This window comes from Anopheles stephensi, chromosome 3 (genome assembly GCF_013141755.1).
Source record: "Anopheles stephensi strain Indian chromosome 3, UCI_ANSTEP_V1.0, whole genome shotgun sequence".
NCBI classification, from domain to species: domain Eukaryota; kingdom Metazoa; phylum Arthropoda; class Insecta; order Diptera; family Culicidae; genus Anopheles; species Anopheles stephensi.
In genome coordinates this window covers 83,020,726-83,042,888 of record NC_050203.1, presented here as the reverse complement: position 1 = coordinate 83,042,888, position 22,163 = coordinate 83,020,726, and the positions used below count along the sequence as shown (strand labels likewise).

The 22,163-nt window shown below is 42.9% G+C and overlaps 1 protein-coding gene and 1 long non-coding RNA gene across 3 annotated transcripts; one reads left to right on the top strand and one right to left on the bottom strand.

The window, feature by feature from the left end:
• Positions 1–9,383: 9,383 nt before the first annotated feature.
• LOC118513739 lies at positions 9,384–22,118 on the bottom strand. Its single transcript, XR_004906505.1, has 3 exons — positions 21,216–22,118; positions 15,857–16,067; positions 9,384–10,282 (listed from the first exon to the last, which is right to left on the bottom strand). It is a non-coding gene; the product is annotated as an uncharacterized LOC118513739 (long non-coding RNA).
• Positions 12,549–21,112, top strand: LOC118513738. Of its 2 annotated transcripts, none has more exons than XM_036059896.1 (5): positions 12,549–12,813; positions 13,531–13,841; positions 17,891–17,976; positions 18,514–18,640; positions 18,719–21,112. In XM_036059896.1, exons 2-5 carry the CDS (start codon positions 13,781–13,783, stop codon positions 18,955–18,957), a joined length of 513 nt encoding a protein of 170 aa, XP_035915789.1. In that variant the 5' UTR covers positions 12,549–12,813; positions 13,531–13,780; the 3' UTR covers positions 18,958–21,112. The 2 variants fall into 2 exon arrangements, with proteins under 2 accessions (XP_035915789.1, XP_035915788.1); XM_036059895.1 differs by having other exon boundaries at positions 12,549–12,871; positions 18,719–20,933.
• Positions 22,119–22,163: the final 45 nt, after the last annotated feature.

Sequence of the window (22,163 nt, the reverse complement as noted above, 5' to 3'; positions counted from 1 at the left end):
GTTGTTTGATAACCCACAACAACTGTTGTGACTCTCCAAATAACTGACCTAATAGCCTAATAGTATGTTTTTGATGGCCATTGTCTTAATTTCTACTCTTGAGAGCTAATCAAATGTGTACTACTGCTTATTTCGTACAAAGTACTGGGCGCCTCCAGCGACGTACATGATTTCCGGAAAAATAACCACAATTCCCCCAGTAAGATGCTGTTTGATGAGAATCCCTCACAAATAAGGAAGCCACAAACAAGAGCAAATTGTTAAAAAAAATCCGAGTAAGAGACATTTAAATAAATTTCCAAATGTATGTTATTTTTGACCATCTCCACCCCATAGTGTACACCGGTACGCTCAATTGCGGAACTAAAAGCAATTGGAAAAGAGAAATGAAAACGTCGACAGGAATAGGTTATTCATCTAAAAATTGCATCCATTGCACGGCAAGTTTCAAACCCGGTAGCACACAGCATCCCCCCCAGTTCACGGGGACCGTCATCGTCAGCATGTTGCTTGTGCTTGTCGTCGCTTCGCGAAATAAAGTCCCCCTTCCGGGGAACTTTTCCCTCCCCCCCCCCCCCCCCCTCTCAGAACATCCATCCCACCATAACCGGGGCAGCAAAAAAAGGAAAGGAGAGGACAATAATAAAAACTGTGACGTCGCCCGCTCGCAGTCCAGCCATGCGGCGGTCTCCGGTCGGGTGGGAGATGAAAATAAAAGTTTGTGGGCGCCATCGTGACGCATCAAATCTGCCATTTTCGCCAGCGTGGCGCCGTTTTGAGGGGAGGGGGGGAGCCCGATTCGACCAGCGTGTTTTCTCCGTTGCTGTTGTTGTTTGCTGTCTAGAACGGCGTGTCCGGGGTGGTGGTTTTGGCTGACTTTTTGATTGGTGTCGTGACCAGGAGCGCGAGTTGGGAGCCACCGTCTGCCGGAATACAATTTATTTAATCTCGATATTGAGGCCTCTCGCGGCACCCGGCACGGGGAATGAATTCTAATTCCCAATTCGAGTTGTTGTTGCGAGTGTAAAGCAGACGATTCGATGTAACTGCTCTCGAAACCAGACCCGAGATATCCATATCAAAGCGGGGAGAAAATAAAATTATCAAATTAAGCTAACTTTGGCCTCAGGGGATGTCCACTCCAATCCTTCTTCTGGCGAGTACTAGCAAAGGGAGAAATTCATATTCCATCGACGTCTTTAGATAGCTGTATACATGTTAACCATTAACTAGCGTTGCTTCTATTATCTTTCCCAAGCACGGACTTGTGATTCGAAGTGCTCGTGAAGGAAGTTTTTGCTTCAAGGGTATCCACTTCCGGGTACGAGCCAAAAACTTTTGACACGAATGTTTTGACCCTTGCAAATGCGCGACTGACACAACCGGAAAACTGTCTCGATTCCTGCGTCTCTCATGCCTTTCACAACACACCAGAGCAAGCTTCAAAGTACGGTAAAAACTCACCCACCGTCTTCAAGCGGAAGCTTCAAAACTGAGACGAAACAAACAAACAAACAACCAAGTTCGGTTGCTTTGTGTTGTAGTCCGGGTTGGAAGCCATGTCATGTCAAACTGCGCTACCGAAGCGCGGAAGAATCGTATCCTTCCCGTCTTTTGTGTGTGGCTGTTGTTTGTGCATCAACCAGTTGATTACCGATTGGGAAACTGAATTGGGCGTCGGAAAAGTGGGATTCCCATCATCATCTTCAAGGACCTTTCCCAGGAAAACGAGTCCTCACTTAACGCGTCCAAATCGCAATGAAACCCAATCATCGCCGATAGCCATTTTTTGGAGCGGACCAATTTACACCAACACCGATTTGTGCTTTTGCGGTTTCTGGCGATTAGTGCCGTCTGCTAGAGAAAGCAAGCTGACGCCAGCTGATGGTCAGGAAAAGCTTCTCCTGATGAACGCAACACCTATTCAATCCTTCTTAAAATATCTGTACAGCAACCACCCAAAAACTGAACCGAACCTTTCCTTTTGCTAACGTTTTGTGCCAGTGTCTGGCCCCAAAAAATCGATTCTGTTTCGGATTACAGATCCGGCTTTCATCTCCCGGCTGTCCAAAAAACACCTTGGACGAATGAAAAAGAAAAACTCGTTTCGATGAGGTCTTCCGAAAAATACCGAAGAAGAGAAGCTGAAATGAAAAAGACAGCACAGTAAGTTTTAATTGGATTGGAAAGAAAATGCGGTGTAGCTGCTTCTTGCGAGAGGGAAAAAAGGAGAAGAAACAAAATGGACACAAACACGAATTGTGTTGAGTTTGGTCGGTTGGACCACCCGGTCCGGTCGGTCGTTCGATCGATTGTTTTACTACGTGCATTTGGGATAAATGAAGGTGGGAAAAATATACTGCCACATGTATATCCCCCCACCCAGTGGCGTGAGTTCTGCCCTCGTTGACACGACCCCGGACTACAATTAAATCCGGTAAGGTTCAGCGAGCGTTCAGAGGTGGTTTCTAATTTCGCGGACACGACCGCGAGATTCGTAATTTTTTTGGTCCGAGTCTCAATATATTGAAGTACGTGTAAGCATGCAATGGAGAAATGTTTCGTTTCGTTTGTAATTGATTATATAAATAACATCTTACACGGAGAAACTCGTGTTGTAAGTTGTATGAATAGAAATACAAGATTGGACAGGACAAAAGACCCTGGGCAAATGGATGAATAACTTTTTGGAGTCAGACTTGGAAAAAATGAGCCAGAGATTGGGAAATCCTTGACAAGGAGATAGCTATGTCCAAGGAGACTGTCAGGGAGGAGTTTAAATTTCTAAGCTGCAACATTGGGGAGGGTTTGTCTATTTTTTAAGCTCTCGAGAGGGTCATCCGCGTCTGTTGGAAGAATCTTCAATAACCAAAAATGAGCAGTCATAGGATATCCTTTAGGAATTTTCAAAAATCCTCAAAATACCATCCAAGACTCCGAACATCACCATCTGCAAGAAATCTTAGAATAATCCTAAAAATGACTATGAAAACCGATTTTCTCAGGACTGTCCCAAAGTACAAGTACGATTATCCCAAAGTACAAGTTGTCTGAAATCTTAACCTGATCTCACATACACCAATGGACATCGGAAGTTATAGGTCCTTGTTTAGTCCTAATTCGATAGTTCTCAACTCTTCTTCAGAAATCCAGACCAAATGGAAAAATATATCTCAGAAAACTTCACGGAACTAGGAAGTTATCAACGAAGGAGCAATATTTGCCATCAGAGTTTAATGCCCATCGTTTACGATACTTCTAAACGAGCCAGTGACACTCAACAAATTATACAACTCTAAGCGCGAGAAGGGGAATATTACTTGAGCAGTGCAGTAACGTTTTATGAGCAGTAAAATAGCATATTTAGTGCTAGAATTACATAAAACTTTCATAGCTTCAACACTCACATATGGTTCGGAGAAGTGGACATTGACTAAGGAAATTGAACGTGGTTCTCTTCAATGGAAGATGCTCACCAGACTCTTATGCTAGATAAGACAGTCGAAAATATGATACAAAGTCACCAAGACGCTATATAGTATTTTGGAAGGACTCTGTGCCCGCGTTACAAACCCTTTGCACCAGCTGCACCTTCAGAAGATTATAATTTTCCACGCGAAAGAGGAAAAAAACTGATTGGTCCTCTTGAAACCCTCCAGACCGGATAAGAAGCGGAGACAAATAATTTCTCATATAATTCCCCACACAAAACCATGAATCCATGAATCCCGCAGACGACCGTGGCACGGGACGAATGATGAATGCCCAGACCAGCGGGCCGCTTTGTCCAGACAGCTAGGGCGACGCTTAGCTTGATCGTGCTTGTTCCGACTCCTTTTCGTTCCACAGCAAACAAAACCATTTAACCATGAACAACCACGCTAACGGGCTTGGCGATGTAATCAGGCTCCTACAGTCTACAAGGCACAACAACAGCTGCATAAAGCGAGGAGGATGCAATTTTGATGCTTCGCTTCTCGGTTCACTGAGTTCGGCGGTTTCGCTTTGCTTCAGCTTCTTCAGCCACCAAAGAGAGAGAGAGAGCTAAGCCACCGTTTTGTCCTGTCGTAACATTACTGCACACCCTCGGAATTGGACGTTTGAACGAAAGGAACAAACGAAGTGGATAATTTGGCCGCTCCCGCTCTTTAGCGGACCGTCGTCGTTCCAGCCGCGTCTGGGGAAAAAATTGTTAACTTCGTTTTGGCGAGCTGCCAAAAACGATGTAACGTACAAGCGTGTGTAATGCGATGACAGTGAAGCTATCCCGCTTTTCGTGTTGCCACCGCTGTACTTCCTTTTCGAAGGACCAAAATTCGCGACGGTCGATTCACTTCGAACGGTGGTTCGCTGTACGTACGTACCTGCATCGAAGGAAGCAAATAGGATGACAATCTTTTTTTTTCTTGTCATCCGGAGTGTATTTTTACCGATTTTCCATCAGTCACGTGCTGCGAAAAGGTTGGACGACGAAAATGCACTCCTTCGCGAAGGAATAAAGCTCACTAATGGGATGGGTGCAGTGAAGTTGAACGGGATCCTGTTCATTTTTTTTTCTTTCTTAGCCCATTGGAATGTGTTCCCCGATATGCTATTGCAGATGGGGATTTCCTCTGATCGGGTATTTTGGATCATTTTTTTTTCTCCCGACCACAAGAAAAACTGATTGACGCTCTCGCCCAATGATTGAGAATGATTTGAGATGGAACGCGAATAGACGAAGGCAAACCACACCAAAACAATTTCCAGTCCTCTGCCTCTGCCTCTGCGAGATTGTTTGCTGCGGTTACACAGCACAAGAAGGAAATGGGAATTTTCAGTGTTGAGGAAAGCGAGCAAACCTTTCGTCAGTAGAACATCGGCGAATGTGGTTGCACCTTCCCAACAAAAAGAAAAGAAAAAACGAAGGAAAAGAGTCCTCGAAACTGGGTGGGCAATTTGCATTCGAGGAAAATTCAATTTTCGACTTTTCGGTTCGCTGCGAAATTTTGAGCGCGTGTGCTTTTTTTGTTCTTGCTGCTGTGTCGGATGAGCTGTATGCATTTTGAAAATTTTGCATTGCATCTATAGATGCTGCCTGTGGATGATGATGATGATGATGATGCGAAGTGAGGTACGGAAATGGAAATTTTATTCCAGTGTTCCATCGTTTTCGTTTGTTTATCATGATTGAATTTGTTTTGTTGTGCTTTTGTGAAGGAAATAGCTGAGAGAACGAAGTAAATGATCAAGAATCGCTTGTCGATGTTGTTGCAATAAGTAAAGCTCTTAGTCATCAAATTTTCAGAACTACCCCTAGTTTTTCACATACCGAAAGAGAATGTGTTTGCCTATATAAGCCATAAAGGCTTCTTGTCTGAAACATTTTTTGATTAGATCTAGATCAAGATCCAACAGAATCTAAGGCCTACGATCTAAGGTATTGACAATATTGAAGATCCTAGCGATAGTCCTCGCTTCTTAGGACCTCTCCTGAATCGAGTAAGAACTTGAGATTTCTTAAGGCTTCAGGTATTTCTAGGGTAGTTAATGTATGGTGCTGTATGACAGATTGGCAGACTCCAACGACTCCATCTTAATTTAAGCAAGTCCAAAATTCATTCTCTCGAACACCAGTGTCGGATCAAGCACCTTGGAGATCCTAAACAAGATGAAAAATGGAGGAATCTACTGACCAGGACAGAGTCAGAAGACCAAGCGAAGACACTATGCGAGGCCTCTTATGGAGTTTTAGGGACCATACAGCCTGCTTATATGCAACCTGATCTTGAAAGTTCAAGGTCCTAAGCATCTGCTTAGTTTGCTTATGCTATGATCAACCCCTGCTTGGTACGAATCTCTCATCAGGAGTCTGGCAACTATAATTAAATTTTAACTATTGAAGTAATTGTAAAACTCATGGTGCTCATAAATGCTCAGAATCCTTCAGAATATCTTCCTCTGGAACGCGTCTAAGAGCTTATCGTCAATGTTCCAAAGAGACATTTAAGCTATGAGACCCCCTCTTAGTAATTCAAAAGATGCGATAACATCTTACTAGCAGACGATCATTCAAGAAACAGGATCTTTGGTTCCATAAACTCCAAAGATCTCACCCTGCGATATCTGACTTTCGGTGACTTGATTTTACTCATAACTGATTACAAGGTCCTGCTTACGAGGAGGTGCTCCGGATGGGATATGGTCCCTAGTCCTGTCCTGTGAAAATCGGTGTCCCTAACGCCTTTGCTACCGGACCGCTTCAGGAGGAATATGATCTTCAGATTTTAATAATCAGATCTATAGTTTCTCAGGAAACCTCTTGGATTCAAATCTCCAGGATTCTAACTTGGAATCCTAACCTCCTGATCATCACTTGAGAACATTTTGCAGAGTCGCACTTTAATTTCTGATCTCAAGCTCACGGAAAATATCATCGTGGAGTTTAAAACACTAATTCCTAGGCGAAATTACATCTTATTCTCTCTCTTAGATTCCTTCCAACGATGTGAATATGATCCATTATGATGTTAAGGAATTGGAGAGAGTCGGCGATTGACTAGGTCTGCCTAGGGGCTGATTTTGATTCTACTATTTACTGATCTAAAGATCACAACTCATACAAACCAATATAAAACCGCTAATGATCGTGTACTTCGTTAGGTTCAAGCTCCACAAATTACACAATTGAAAGCAAAATAGGATGGAATAAAATTATACTTTTTTGCTCGATACTACATCAACACGCTCTTTTTCTATGCCTTTCTCACTGTCTTCCTTCAATCCCGGACTCGCCAAAAACTTAAGTGGTGATGCTAATGGTTATCAGCATTGGTTCACCATTCTCCCAACAACCGGCCCTGGGATTTCCTTTATATTTATTGCTCTCACCGTTTCCGTATCGTTAACGTTCGGTGCTTTTCAGGGGCCTAAGGATATCAATTTTCACCTCGGTTCCGGATATTTATTAGGGCCGGAGTATTTTTATTGTAATGCACGCAAAAGAAAGGAAAGCGAACGAACAAAACACACAACGCGCTGGTGGTTCGTTAGCGAATTTGGTGCGATCGATTGCGCGTTTGATGTTGAGAAGCAGAGTCGCCAGGTGTTGGGAAGGTGATTATAATAAAGGAAGGATGAGTGCGATGAAACCGCTCGAACGGCTTTTATTACAACAGTGCGGGCAATGAAGATTGCTCCAGGCAAATCATTTTTCCGTGCGTTGGTTGCGGGGTAGTTTGCGGGTGAATCAGTTTAGCATAATCCAATCAAACAAGATAAAACTAGAGTAACCCGGCTGCCAAGAACAATCACCATGGTGTGTCCTGCTTCTTCACCGACGCCCGGCGTGCTTCGTGTGCAGTAAATCATAGTTCTGTGACCATTGATTCATATTCATGAAGCTTCTTGCCTTCATTTGGCTGCGGCAAATAAGGACGCACTGAACGCGAATGAGCTTCGTTCAGCACCGAACATGCGGGCAGCTCAGTCTCGGGTTAGCACATGTGATAGTGATTATTCAATTTTCTGGGAAGAAACTCATCGTTAAGTCACACACAAATCACTTCATTCTGAGTGCTCCTGCGGGTGGACTTTCGCTTCAAAATGCTTCATTAATGGAGCACCGGTGGCGTAAGTTTTATAGTGTGATTTGGTAAAATCCATTTTGAAACTTCCCCGATGGAAAGGTTGCGCTAATGGAACCCTCAAGCAATCCCTAAGGATTCTTATCATCACCTTGACGCGTCCAAAAAATAGGTCAATTTCCCACCCATTAACGCGATTACAGCAAGCAGTTGCTCTTTTCTGTTGGTGGTTCCCTTAGGAGCTGGCGATTTCGGACGACGTTCCAATAAATGGGGGTTACAGCAGAGGTGACAGAAATGAAACCACACCATCGAATGCCAAGGGTGGTCTGTTGACCTCGTGCCTCGGTAAATTCTTCCCGGTCACGCAAACTCGACCAACCGGATTCGATTTTTTCCAGCCATCCGATTACCGAGCACTGAGGTACTCCTTCCGATGGGTTTGCACCCGCAGTTGATAGTAAAAACCGCATGGAAATGTTAACGCCGATATTAGCACAGTCCGTATAGATGTCAAGGGGAACACCGGTCTATTTATAGGGTAGGCTGCCTCTCGCCGACCCAACTTTTCTCGTCAGTTTCGTGGTTCTCGCAAGGAGTCGACAAGAAAGAATGCCAGCCTACAGGTTTAACGCTACACCACAAGTGGGCCGCGTGGGCTTTAAGGAATTCTTGTTGGTTCGGTTCACAAATCAATCCAGGCTTCCCTTTCCCCACCCGATCAGAGTCGCCGAAACAAGCGAAAAAAAGGGGGAGGATGGAAAAGTTTTCACCAAGTTCTCAACCACGTCCGGTGCAAGGTAAAATTGCAGTATCGTGTGCGCGAAAGGTCGATGACGGCGTGATTAGCAAGCGGATGCCAGCAAGCGGTGCCCGTTACGCAATTACAACGAAGCAGCCAGCTAGAGATAGACGTCTGAAACTAAATCGATCAATGTACTTCATCAAATGCGATTTCATGCCCTGAGCTACTATTACATTGTTTGCGATTAGTCAGCGTGCGGTGTTGACTAATGTCGTGGTGGGACGTTATGATTAATACTTGCGGTAAAAGAATAAAACAATTGGTGGGGAGTTTTTGAGGATGAATCAGATGTTTACGGGTAAATTTTTTTAACTTTAATTTCGTTATCTTGTTCGTGTACTTGGCTAGTTCTTCAAGGAGCGCCCTCTACTGGAATCATCCTATACTGGCATTAGACAGCTAAGAGATTCAACACACACTCACACAGAAGAAAAATCGAATGTTTTAATCGTCCAGTGTAATATTTTTAACTAGAATTTCTTATAGTGATAAAGAAATACAATAAAAAAAATGTTCAAAAGTCTGCCTTATGCTTCTGCTTTGGCCATAAAAGCTTGATAAGTCTAAAGTTATAGTCTGTAAATGATGGCTTCCATGACTTGATTTTCTACTCTACTCTGGGTAATCAAAACTAAGTACTGGGAGTCTAAGTCAGATGGGATATGGTTTCCGGTTCAACTGAGTGAAATAGCTTGATGAACTTTTCAAAATTCTGTGAAACCCTTTACTTGTAATCAGTTTTTGATACTTATGTCAAAAGAAAATATTCAATCTTCTATCTTTTATGACTCTTGGTTGGTGTGAGAAAAAATAATAATTTATTAGACGCCATCTAATAAATCCGGTGGACGAGGCGACAACGGCGCCGGTCTTCACACGGCAGGGCCGGGGTTCAAATCCCATCCAGAACGCCTCCCCGTACGCAAGGCTGACTACTTTTCTACGGGTAAAATTAAGTCACAGAAAGCCAGAAATGGCAGGCCGAGATCTCTCGAGGTTGTAGTGCCAAAGAAGAAGAAGAAGAAGACGCCATCTATCGGAATCGTGTGGTACTAGCATGACAGATAGACGTTGTCAAATTATTATAGCACTTGAAAGGTTGACAGTTTGACAGCTAGCAATAAATACTGTTTTAAGTACACTTTTAATGAAAAAAAAAAAAGTTTTTCCAACAATGCTTTCACTCACATAATTTTCTCCCGTGAAGAATTTTTCATTACACAAAGAAATAGCGCTAACTTAGCAAGGCAGCACTTTTCTACCCAATTAATCGTTACAATTTATAGCTATAATTTAATACACTCACAGCACAGCACAGAAGAGCCATTCTCATTCAATTTACCTGCCCAGAATTGTGTACTGGGACGTGTAACCTTAACCTTTCCTTTCCTCCCATTCTCTGCCAACCACTTCCAGCTACCCGATGCCCGATACTACAGCGCTCGTACGCACAATCAGGTGATTAAAATCATAAATCTCTCACCGAGTCAACCCCATTGACTTTGATTGAGCGTGAGGCAATTTTAGCCACCCCTCTCTCCCATTTTCACCCCTCTGCTAGGTGGTCATTTTGTCCTCACCCGTTCTGTGGTTCTAGCGCAGGGATGGGTGATGAGGTGTTGAATTGTCCACCACGGAACTGCTGGCTGTGTGGCGCTTCTATCTGTCCAAGGTGGAAGAAAAAAGGGTGCGTCAAGCCTGGTAACCACGTGCCAAACAGGAGCAGGTGTGAACGGTTCGAGGCATTTTGCTTCATTTGCTGCAATCAAGCAATCAGGTGTGGAACTGTGGGCTCCGTATGGTTCGCTTATCGCTCACAGGCTGAATCGGAATTATGGGATGATTGGCTTCGAAAGGGAGCATTTTTGGGGATGAGCAATTCTGATGGCTAGTTTAACGAGCATGTTTCCAACTGTGAAAAGAAAAATGGGAAATTGATTATTTATGCTGCTAAACCAATGGATAATAAATAAGAGTTTTGCGCCCAGATGTATGCAATCTTTCTGACAAAATTCTAAAGCCGTCTTCAACTGGGGAACAGTTGTGTCCTGTTAAAGTTTCCTCTTACGGTAAAAATCATTTCAACAAAATAAAACTCAAACGATAAAGGATCGCTTCTTCATCATGAAAAGCTGAGTTCAAAGCTAGTTAAAAAGACATCATCATCCGCTTCTAAGCATGCTCTAAGCTTCCCGAACAGACAAGCAAAGGAAGCACAAGGCATCGAGAACACTAGACCCACTAAAGTTCCACCTACTTAAGCTGTTGATTGTCGAAAGCGCAAAAGAAGCCACTTCAGCAGAAAACCAACCCACCCCGGGCGTTGATAAACATCACACGAACAAAATCCTCTTCCGGAACGGGCTGGACCGAAACTGGAACATCCAGCAGGAAAAGGGAACATGAGAACACGTCGTACAACAAGCCGAAAGAAGGCACAAGCGCGGACTCGTAAATCAGCAAACCCCGGAATCATCATCGCCTTGAAATTCCCAAACCAAACTAAAAACTTTCGGCCCCGCTCGTTTTGCAAGTAATGCGCCGCTAACGATACACGACGAATGCGCTAGACCGGTCGGTTACGTAACTGGTGGCTCCGAATCTTCCGGGTTTACTTTTTGGTGCTGGAGCATTTCCAAACGCTGTGCAGGGAAGCCCGCGAGCGCAGCATGTTTCATATTAAAAAGCAATCCATTTGCTATAAATTTGGCAGACAACAACGGACGCGCGGCCGGACGGGCGCGCGAACGATGTCTTGTGAGGAATATCGGTCCTCCGTTACAAGTTGCGGAATGTCGGAGAAGCCGACGGATTGTTGTTTCGCCGGGCACACTCAGCACCACAGACTCGTTTATTTCCTCGCCGGGGGAGAGTTTTCTTTTCCCATCGTCCACATGATTGCAATATAGTTTGGGTTTAAAAGCAATCGGATTATAAGACAATTTCGAAGCAATGAAGCCGGGTTTTGCGGGAAAAGGCACGGACAGTTAAGATACAGGATGACACTGTTCTCGGATACGATTGAATCCATCCCAGAGGCTTTGGATCGTTTCCCAAATAATACTGAACGTTTGCACAGGAATTATTGATAAATCAGTACAGTTTTAGTACTTTTTTCAAGGTTTAGTTTTAGTTAAATAAATTATCATTTAGACGAAGTAAATTAGAACATAATATGACTAAATTAATCATAAATGCTTAATATGAATCAAGTAAACTGAGAATAATTAATTTTAAAACAATCATTTTATAGTGAACCTATCGTAAAATAATCGTAAAATTAAAAAATATTTATATTTAAAATGCATTATTTGTGCAAAAAAAAAATCATGAAGCTTGCTTGATGTCGTGAAAAATAAAAAGAATATAGGAATACATTGAAGTGAATTAAAATGTATTTGGGAAATTGTTAATAAACTGGGGGACGACTTCGAAGATACCTGGGAAGCTATCAACATAAAACCACGAAAAAAAATGAAATTATTCAAAAATCTGTAAAATGCCTTAGGAATACCCTGCAACTTCATCGTCTTAAGCACTTTCCGTCCGTCTTTGGGGACATGAATGAAATGGGTTTTCTGCAACCGATGGAAAATGACTTCACGGGAAGAAGAAAAACGAGATCAAACAAAAAAAACCCCACCGTAAACAACCGCTGCCACGATGCGCCGCTTCGGGAATGGCTCTGTGTGCGAGAAGTGGGTTGAAGTTTTCCATTGATGACCCTCTTTTTTAAGGTTTTATTATTCACATTATCGCATTCAAATAGCGATTCGAACGGGTTTGCGAGTTCCTGCAAAACTGCAAAACAACTACTTTTCCGGCTCGTCCGTCGTAGTGTCCCATTACAAATGATGTTAATTTCCACAAATTCCCTCAACTGCTTCTATGGAGATCGTACAACAACTTTTCCACAGATCGTGCACATCTCGCCGGGATAAAAAAAAATCTTCCACTCCGAAGAATCCGAAGGGAAAACTATCATACAGGGGTTTCCCTCTTTTTTTGGGTTCCAGTCGCACGAGAGAGAGAGAGAACCGAAAGTCTTCGGTTTTTGTATTCTCCCAAAACATTTTCTTCGGCCCATTTTCGGCACCCGATTCGCTCCGAAACCCCGACGAAGGACGGTCGGAAAATTCTACTTCGCGACGGTCGTGTAGGATGTTTTCCAAATGCAACCCTTGTGCCCAGTCTGTAACGGTCATTCGCGCGGTATTGAAGTCCGACTCGGCACGTATTACGATTCGAACGGATGAACGGATCACTTTAATCGCGGATTTCTTTTCCCTTTCTCTACTTCTCTCTGTCCACCTTTGACTTTTCTACGCCCATCGACGACCCACCGATCCTTTCGATTCTGTAACTCTGGTATGGTGGTGTTTTCTTTAGCTGTGTGCCCTTTCAAAAACCGGACACCGTTTGGCGCGGTGTTTTCGGGATAAGGTGGTGTAGTAACCTAACTAATCTTTCCATCTATAACAACGCTTGAACGGAAAGCAAGGTACTAGAGTATAAAATCGAACCGAAACGCAGTTGGTGGTGAAACCTTTTGGAAAGTGAAACAAACAAACAGGATTACAAGTGCATTGTGACGGTTATAAGAACGAGAGCTTGTGTGTTGTGTTCGATGTCTTCGAATCAAATTTGAATAACTTTTTATCGTGGACTTTCATGATTGCCCCTTCGACGTGTGTGATTTTTCAAGTAGATTGGAATACAGTGCAATAAATAGTTGGACTTTATAAAAAAAATCTTAATGAGTGATTTGAGTGATATTAGCTCTACTTAATGAAAAATATATATTTGTCTATCTCTAAAGCAATTAAATCTTAGCGTATTTTTTAAATAAAAGAGTTGGATTACAAATAAAATTTAAACAGTTATTCACTATAAAACGAAAAAATATAACTGTTTATTACTAAAACAAAGATTTAAAAATTATTGAAAAAAGTAAGAAATGCAAGAAAATGAAAAATAAAAAGTCTAATAGAAGAAAAATATAGTCAACAGAAAAAGAGAACAAACAGAAGTAAAAACAGTAAAACTCAATCAAAACTCATATTAGTACAGTGTTTCCGGTACTATGATTTTAAAGTTACAAAATATTAAATTGAGCTCTGTTCTTTTCTGTTTCCCAACTGTGCGCCATGCATCAATCAGTGAAAATCCATCACAAAACAAGGAAACCGTTCCTTCACTTGTTCACTGGCAAGGCAAGGAAAACCCGTCCCCAGATCCGTGCTTTCCGTGGTGTGTTTGTTTGTGAGGTGGTGCTTGTTCGCGATAAGCAGAAAAACGGGGAGTCCAAGCCTGAACCAAAGCCGACGCCAACGTGTCTCCCGCAGGCCAAGTGAACCGGAAATCGTAGTCGGCGACCAGAAGACCACCACCGCACCGCCACCGAGACAAAATGAGCAAATTCTATTCGATTTTTATGCAAATTTGTGTGATCGCCGCATCGATGCAGGCCGGTAAGTGGGCGTCGCAGCAAGGGAAGGCCCGTGTTGGATATTGAATTTTTCGGGGGGCGGAGAGTTATTTTTAAGAATTTAAGAAGAAAGTTTTACTGAAGACTTTTACCCGCTTTCCCGGATATTGGATAGCGATCGAAATTAACATCTTTATTATACTGGTATGGCGACGGTCCAAAAGCCATTAAACTGTCTGTTTCCACTTCTGCAGAAAAGCAGTTCCAAAAATTACGTCCCCGTTGCGTGCAGTTTTCCAAAACCGACCAACAAACCGAGTCGGTTCCTGCGTTGGCTTTGCGGGGCGCGTTTTAAATTAGCTTCACCGCATGCTTCCCAATGCGGGACCGACTATTAGTGAACGACTGTCAAGATTATTTTTGGCCCACCGCCCTCAACGCAAAAACACAAACAAGAGGATTGTTTTATTTTTCGCCCAGAAAAGTGATCTGGAGGGAAGCGAGCGTCGTCGTCCCATCAAGCTGTCGATCTGCTCCATGGTGAACAGTTTTCTTACTGTCAAAAGAAAACAACAAAAGCACACACTAAAGATCGAATGACACCTGTCGCAATATAGAGAGGAAACAAACATATCTCTTTCCAAGGGATGGACTGCCCTGCCTTCGGTCTACGGAACGCATAATAAACGGATGAAAAATGAGCTACAGCGATTCTCGTTTCAGCCGCGGTGACTTATCCGTCCATCCGTCTGGCGGTCCCGAGCTGATCCTAAATAATGGTGCATAAAGTTACCACCACAGACGGTGTCTCCTCTTCGGCTTGTCTCTTCTGACTTGTGTTAAGGGGGGTTTTCCCAGTGGCCAAATGAAAAATGACCATCAACCAGCGCAGATACACACACCGGGATTGTCTTGGCCGGTTCACGCACGGATTATCATGAACGGTGCCGGTGAAGTTGTGGCCGATCGTTGCGCCCTAAGAACCCGCATCTTTGCCACTGCGTGGGACTTACTTATGCGCTCTTTGATGTGGGCACGTACGCTCGTCTCAAGTACGGGCGAGATTGGATGTTATTTCATCGTTTTTGTTTTGCTTTCTTTTTGAAATACAGGGAGCAATTACCGGAATTTCATTACCAGTGCCACGCTAATGCTAGTTGATGGTTTTTGGGGAGGTTTTGGAAAGATTGCGAAGCAGTTTTTTTGTGTTTTTGAAAGTTTATAGAGAGATTACTGACACTGACAGCTGAGACTAAGAAAATGAGATAGTTTTGGAAGAAAAAGTTTCAAAAGTATTGATATTGCATACCTTTAGGCGCCCAATGTGTAGTTTCATAATAAACAATCCATTACCCCATTTTTATGAGCAGATTTTCAAATTTTAATAGCCTATAAGAACTCTTGTCAGATGATCAAGATCTCTAAAAATATGCAGAATTAGAATTTTGCCGAAATTTCACTTTTAAAAATGTATAAATTGCATATTTTTAGGCTTTTTTGCTGAAGGCTCATAGTATACTATTTATGAACAGTCCCACCTCAGTCCCACCTCACCAAAATTTGGAATGCATTTTTTGGTATTTTTGAATTTGGAAACGAATGCCTGAGAAATCTTGAAATGCTCTAAGTTGCATACCTTTAGGGGTATACGTTTTTAGATTTATAATATACAATCAGTTAAAGATATTGCTACAAATGGTTTGCAAAAATTCTAAATATTTTTTATGAAATCATTTGATTTGAAATTGTTCTATGAAAGCAATAAGGCCAGGCCGAACTTCATAAACAAAAAGTTCTATGAATTACTCAAGTAAATGTAATCGAAAAGAATCATCACTTGGCACTCTGTACTTCCTCCCTATGACGATAACAACGAGCGCAAACAGCATCATTCCATTCCATCAGCAATCCCGTAAATTGCATTTTCTGCAGCTATCCGCAGTTCTGCAAAACCCACACCACATCATGCATCAAATATTCTGCGCGGGCCTGCGGGATTTCCATATCGGAATGCTTTCGTGTTTTTTTTTTGTTCATTTGCTAGAAGAATTTCCTTACTTCGGTTGAAATGTGCAACACACGATCGTGGAATGGAATTCCGTACAGCCTCTCTCTGCGTGTGAAAATGCTCCGGCACTCATAACAGTAAAAACCCGTTCAACCAGCATCATGAAATTCCATCATAGCCTTGCTTGGTACATCTCGCCGTACGTGCCTACAGCTGATTGGGCTGGATTTGGTCGGTCGGGCATGATGATGGAAAAGTGGGCTGAGGTCGTAATGCAAGATGCATTGCAGAAAACGGGAAAAAGAAAGTGAGAAAGCAATCTTTGGTTAGTTGGGCATTCAAGAAAGGAAGTAAGAAACGGCAACGATGAAGATAGCGAAAACTAATTCCCACCACACACCACCACCATCACCCAGCGGGGACAGCTTCTTCTGGCACGGTACGAACACCTAATGAACCGCTTCAAAATGAACGATTAGGTAATCTACTGATCAAGGGTGGACTCACTCTCTCTCTATGGCTGTGTGTGTGTTTTATTTTACTTCATCTTGCCCCAATGTAAACGACCCACGCTCACAGAGACACGACCGACGACTTGCCCGAACCCTTGGCGGACGATGTAACGAGCACGTGCTACAGAGCAAAACGTGTTCCCGCTGGGACAGAACCTGACCACCTTCCCTTGGGTTGCTTTTTCCTTTTTTCCCGAAAACAGGTTGTTTCTGAAGATATTGTTACGGGTCTATATGTTTACGGTGCGCTTAAACATTGTTCTGCTCCTGAATGTATGCACCTGCAACGCTAAACGCTTCGGTGAGCTTAGAAGCCGGAGAGAGAGAGAGAGCGTGAGAGGTACAGAGTGTGAGGGAAGAGGTGTGGAAAGGCACAAAAACTAATTTGTATTTATGTGTGCTCCCTACCAACTCGGTGGGATGGGAAAATTGTGTTACGTTCGGTGCAGTTCTCGAGCTTGGCTTAGAGCGACCAGGCGTCTCCATCGTAAGCGTTGCATTACAAGCCACGTGTTGCGGGAAGGATTTGCCCCGTGGGTGGAGCCGAGCTGGAAGGCAGTGTAATTGGCGTATGTGTGTGTGTGTGTGTTTTTTTCTATTTTCATGCTCTTGATGTGCAAACACGGGGAACGATTTTACCCGCAACGATTTAATATTTTAATTTTATATTTAGAATATTTTACCAGTAAATTATGTTATATTAATTCTTTAGCAATTTTAACCCAAAAGATTGTATGGTGTGGTAGACAATCACTCAAGATCAAAGAGGCACCTTAGTGACTGACAGTTCAAACAATAATTGTATTGCATACCTTCAGGCGCACACTGTGTTGCTTCATAGTAAACAATCCATGAACAGTCTCACCACTTACAGATCGCTCAGTTAGGGGATCTGCTGTCTAGCTAAATTGCAATTTACATTGTAAACTTAATTTCTGTTCGTCACTGTATCGCACGATGCATCGCTAGCGCTTACCGCGTCATGGGCACAAGTGCTACACCCATCCCATTCCGACTCATAAAAAAGGACATTTCCCTAAGACAACTTAATGGGGTTATGCTCGGTGGGTGTGTTTGGCTTTAGAACTAACCAAATTAAAGTGATGCAGTGCTTTTCCCTGTTGCCGGTAATTTCTAACACACCCCCTTTTAGTGGTGTAAACAATCGAATGGAACACGAACACGTTTCCAGTGCCGTTGGGGAAATTTTGTGACATTTTATTTTATTATTAATGGCGCGTAGAACTGGTGAGGAAATTCTATTGTGTGTCAATGATGTAGCAAAATGCTCGTCTTGGGCGTGGGTTTATCGACGCCTAGGTACACTTAGCTTTAGATACACTTAGTTTAGGCTCAAACCAGTCCTCCAATTGAAAGAGGTTCTCAGAGCGCACTCTAATGGCTTGTCTAATCGTGTGTCACCATTCGATCTACTACACCATAGACGGTGGTTCAACACTCATCTAGACCGTGACTCTCCTTTCAATTAAATATATTTCTAATGACACCATCTCCTCTCTCCCACTGCATGCCATATTTCGTGCTCCCAACATCAACGGACGGATGGCGTAGGACTAAGCATCAAATGCTACAACTGTGACTCAACCAGCAACGAAGAGTGTATGGATCTGAAGCGAAACTCCGCCATCGTCGCCGAGGTAAGACACAATAGCTTTTGCAGCGTTCGTGTTCTCTCTGCAATTAGGGAAGAGCCTTTGAGTGCGTACTCCAATATTAATCGTCAATTACGCCGTCGGGCTTGATATTTGAGGATATCTACACCACCTTAATCATCCTGTCCATCTGCGAGACTGAAGTTGAAGTGCAATTGCGTACTAATACACCCCTCACAAGACCTTCTGGAAATGGCAGCTCAAGCCTAGCAGCCACATTAGGGGCAATAAAACAGCCGCGTGTGGTTAAATATGGTGCGTCCTTCAGTCCATTGTTGTGCAAATAATGTTTCATGTCACGAACGTCTAGCGAGGAGTGTGCATTTGTTTTGATAAAAATTTGCAGTACATGCGTCACACGATTAGAGCTTCTAATTCTGGAACATGCGAGCGTCCTTGAAGTGGAAGTCCCAATGTTTACGTCTATTTCGAAAGCAGTGTACCCCACCACCATCACTACAAACTATGACAGAAGCAACTTGACATTTGACATTTGTTTACCTTTCTCTCTTCCACGCGTAGACGTGTACGCCCAGTAAAATGGCGTCCACGACCGGTAACTGGTTGGCGGACCTGACACGCATCGAGTACTTTGGCGGTACGGAAATTACGGTGCCGATGGTGTGCCAGAAAATCGTCGCCTCTAATGGTAAGTGTTGTAAGCAAGGCGTCTTCTGACTGGAATACCTTCAATTAATCGTCCCCTTCTTCTCTGTTTCATGTGCAGAAAATGGCGATACGATGACGTACCGTGGCTGTCAGCTGGACGGAGGTAAAACCGACCCCTGTCAGATCGCGTACGGCAAGGCGAAGCTACAGCGTGGCGTAAAGATCGAGTCCTGTTCCATCTGCAAGGATGATGCGTGCAATGCCGCACCACGGTTGGCAGCTCGTCCAACGGTTTGGTTTCTAGCCGGTAGCGTGCTCGCTCTGTTCGGATTCTCCGCCCGACGGCTCGCTCTGTAAAACGTACTTATCCACATCATCATCCACACCTTCAACGGCGTGCTGAATAGTACGCGAACTATCTAGCGTCAGTGGTCAGTTCATCATCGAACCTGTACATATTGATTGATTGATAAAATCAACCCGCATTAATGCACACGTGGAATCTGCTGCTAACTGCTCAGCGCTGCTGCGTCAACTGCGACGTCGGCACCGATGAGCCATCACGACCCTTTATCGTCTGTAATCCGCGCGCCAAACGCGCCCCCTACTATAAATAGGATCCCATCCAAAATAAAGCTTTCTCTAGCTATTTAATCAGTACCGAATTAATAACTTGCCAGCTTAATCATCCCGCGCCTTAATCAATCTCTGACTCACTCTCCTAACCCGATGGCGTGTGGTTAAAAAAAACACACACACACAAAGTCGCTTTATTATGATAACGGGCGTGAGTCACGCGGCATATATTTGCTGGGGTGTAATATGATCGATTTTTATTCTTTCCTTCTTCTACCGGGAGACACGCTAGTGATTGAGTAGATAAAAGCGTTATGAACAACGCAATCTAACGGACGAAAAGGGATAATGTAGAACGAGAATGGAGAGAAGGTGCGATAAGGCAGCTCGAGGAACAAGAGCTGATAGCAAAACTAAGCTAAGCTTTGCCGAGAACATACCGCTAGAAGTAAAATTAAATAATTAGCGAAAAAGAGCGAACAAAAGTGGCGTTGAAGAAAAAATTAGCGAAACTATTGGAATACAGCCCCCGAAGATCAAATTCACGCATATGCCTTCATTCGATTAACAAACAGAAAAAGGAAGCAAACATTAATGCAAAACTTGTTGGGAAGCATAAGTTAAGATTGTCATAACTACACTTATGAATAACTCTAATATTCAAACACTAGAGATAACACACACTCGTAACTGATAAAGGAGAGGAGCACGATGCAGTGATGGATAATGGAGCCAGTTTGGAGCCGATTAAGTTAGTGTGCGCTTCACGTATGTCGCTTTGTCACACGATAATAAGAAAAAACCCATCTCCAAGAAATCTCTTAGAAATTATGCTAAAGTTACAGTGTTTTACAGCAGGATATAGAACAAGTGTCTCGATGTTTAAAACAGCGTGCGGTTGAACCTGTGTGTGTTATGTCAAAATCGCACAATGGTTACAATCATTTAGACACTTGTTATATGGGCTGAAAAACACACACACACACATTGTAAGTGGATGTAGGGACGATTTGATAACACAAAATAAAACCATTAGAAAACATATGCAGATATATAGTCGCTGCAGTTTTGTTTGTTGTTTGGCACAATAATTATTAGTCAGATAGTGAGGAGGGAAGTAAAAAACAAAAACCAATGGGAGACTTCTAAGTCCCAAACCAGCCGGCTAATATTAGCTCAAATGTGTGTGGTATGATACTAGCGTTGGAAGTAGTATGAGTAGAAGCATGTAAACACCAGTCGAAAATACACCATCAACACGCACACCCTCACCCATTAACTGCACACCGATAAGCCGACAAGTGTGGCGAATCTCTTTCTGTTTTAAATAATAGTTACAAGTAAGTTGAAAGAGTTAAAAATAAAAACTACTTGCAATGGTGGCACAAAGGAAACAAACATGTTCGAGGCTTTACCACACTAATACACTTACGACGGTTGAATAATGTCACCTTTTGAAGGCCCATTTACGTTAACAGGCGTAATAGTTTTATGATTACCGATTAAAAAGGCAAGTCACGCAGTTTAGGTCAATTGAGCACATTCGTTGATGTATATAAAACATGTTTTTAGCCAAGTTTTTTAAACAATCAATTCTGTTGATAATATTTTTCTCTTTTTAAATAAAATAAAATAAAAAATCAAACACACACGCACGCACAACCTTAAGCGAGCTCTTCTGAATTGGGTAGAATTTTTTTTTTTTGGTAACAGTACTGGTAGTGGAATTTAGTCGCAAACAAACAAATAAAAAAATATTTAAAAAACAAAAATCATCCAAAAAGCAAAATTTAAGACAAACACCCAAATCACGCAACTAATAATAACAAACAAACGAAAAACGCACTGAAAAATGGAAGTAGATTCAAAACATAAAACCCACACACACCAACACATGTAACACGTGATTGAGGCGGAAACTAAATGACACTATCAATAAAAAAAAAACACCAAAAAACAAAACAAAAAGTTTTTTTTTGTATCACCCAAAAATAAGTAAAAGAATTCGTCCTTGTAATTGTGATAAATAATTCACTTACCTATCTTTCGTCCGTTACAAGTGCGCCAGTCGGTGTAGATCTTCCTCAATTAATGCGTGTCCATTACCAAGCACACACAAGTAGCCAGAGCTCATCATCCACAGCTAAGTATAGCCATTTTCGTAACATGTTGCTACTGTTGACTTTTGTGGGCTATAAACGACCCAACCACCGCCCGCGCTGAGCTCCAGGCGGGTGGAGGCTCATTGATGGAAAACTAATTGAACGGTGATAGTGGGAGAGGGCATAACTTAACAACACACTATTGTTGGACCGTCTAACCTTGTACTCGTTGTTTTCTGCTCAGTGAATATGGGGGTTGATTACAGCACCAGCAGCGAATAGACGCCATTCGATGACGACTTTGGGCTTCTTGTGTATGTAAGTAATAAAGCTTATTTTAGGGACACTTCCTACCACGAGACTGTTCCAAATTAAATGACTGACGTCGCATCGTCAGACAACCATCTACTACCTACTGCGATGTGTCATCGTAGCTGTTGCCATAGGTCCACCACTGTCCGTTGTCAGTGCATCGGGTTGCTTCGATAGTTTAGACAGGGAAGCTAATGGTGAAAGTTTTATCATGACGTCAACACAAGTGAAGGTTACACACATTTGTCATCAGACCTCCACGCAAAACGAGTACCGATGCACTTTGGACCACAGCCACCTCATTAACGGTCTTCGCCAGCCAGTAGCCATTCAAATGACAGCGTAAAGCGTGTGACAGAGTTTGGAGAGTTTGGGAGCTACCTTTCACCCATTCGCTCGATAAGTGGTCGACTGATAAGCCCGTCGAGTTCTACCTTATGGTGTACGTCACCAGCTACAACACCACCCATTCGCTGCGCATTGCTCGGGGAACGTTTGGGGACAACATGGTGGGGGAAGGCGCGACCGGGGAACAGGTGCTGATTAGCCGATGTTCTAATGTATAAAAACCCA

What these genes read in the sequence shown, in the direction of transcription:
- LOC118513738 (XM_036059896.1), top strand. Translation starts at nt 13,781, where the DNA reads ATGAGCAAATTCTATTCGATTTTTATGCAAATTTGTGTGATCGCCGCA. An exon ending in CGCCGCATCGATGCAGGCCG is followed by an intron (nt 13,842 to 17,890) that starts GTAAGTGGGCGT and finishes CGGATGGCGTAG; the next exon opens with GACTAAGCATCAAATGCTAC. An exon ending in GAAAATCGTCGCCTCTAATG is followed by an intron (nt 18,641 to 18,718) that starts GTAAGTGTTGTA and finishes TTTCATGTGCAG; the next exon opens with AAAATGGCGATACGATGACG.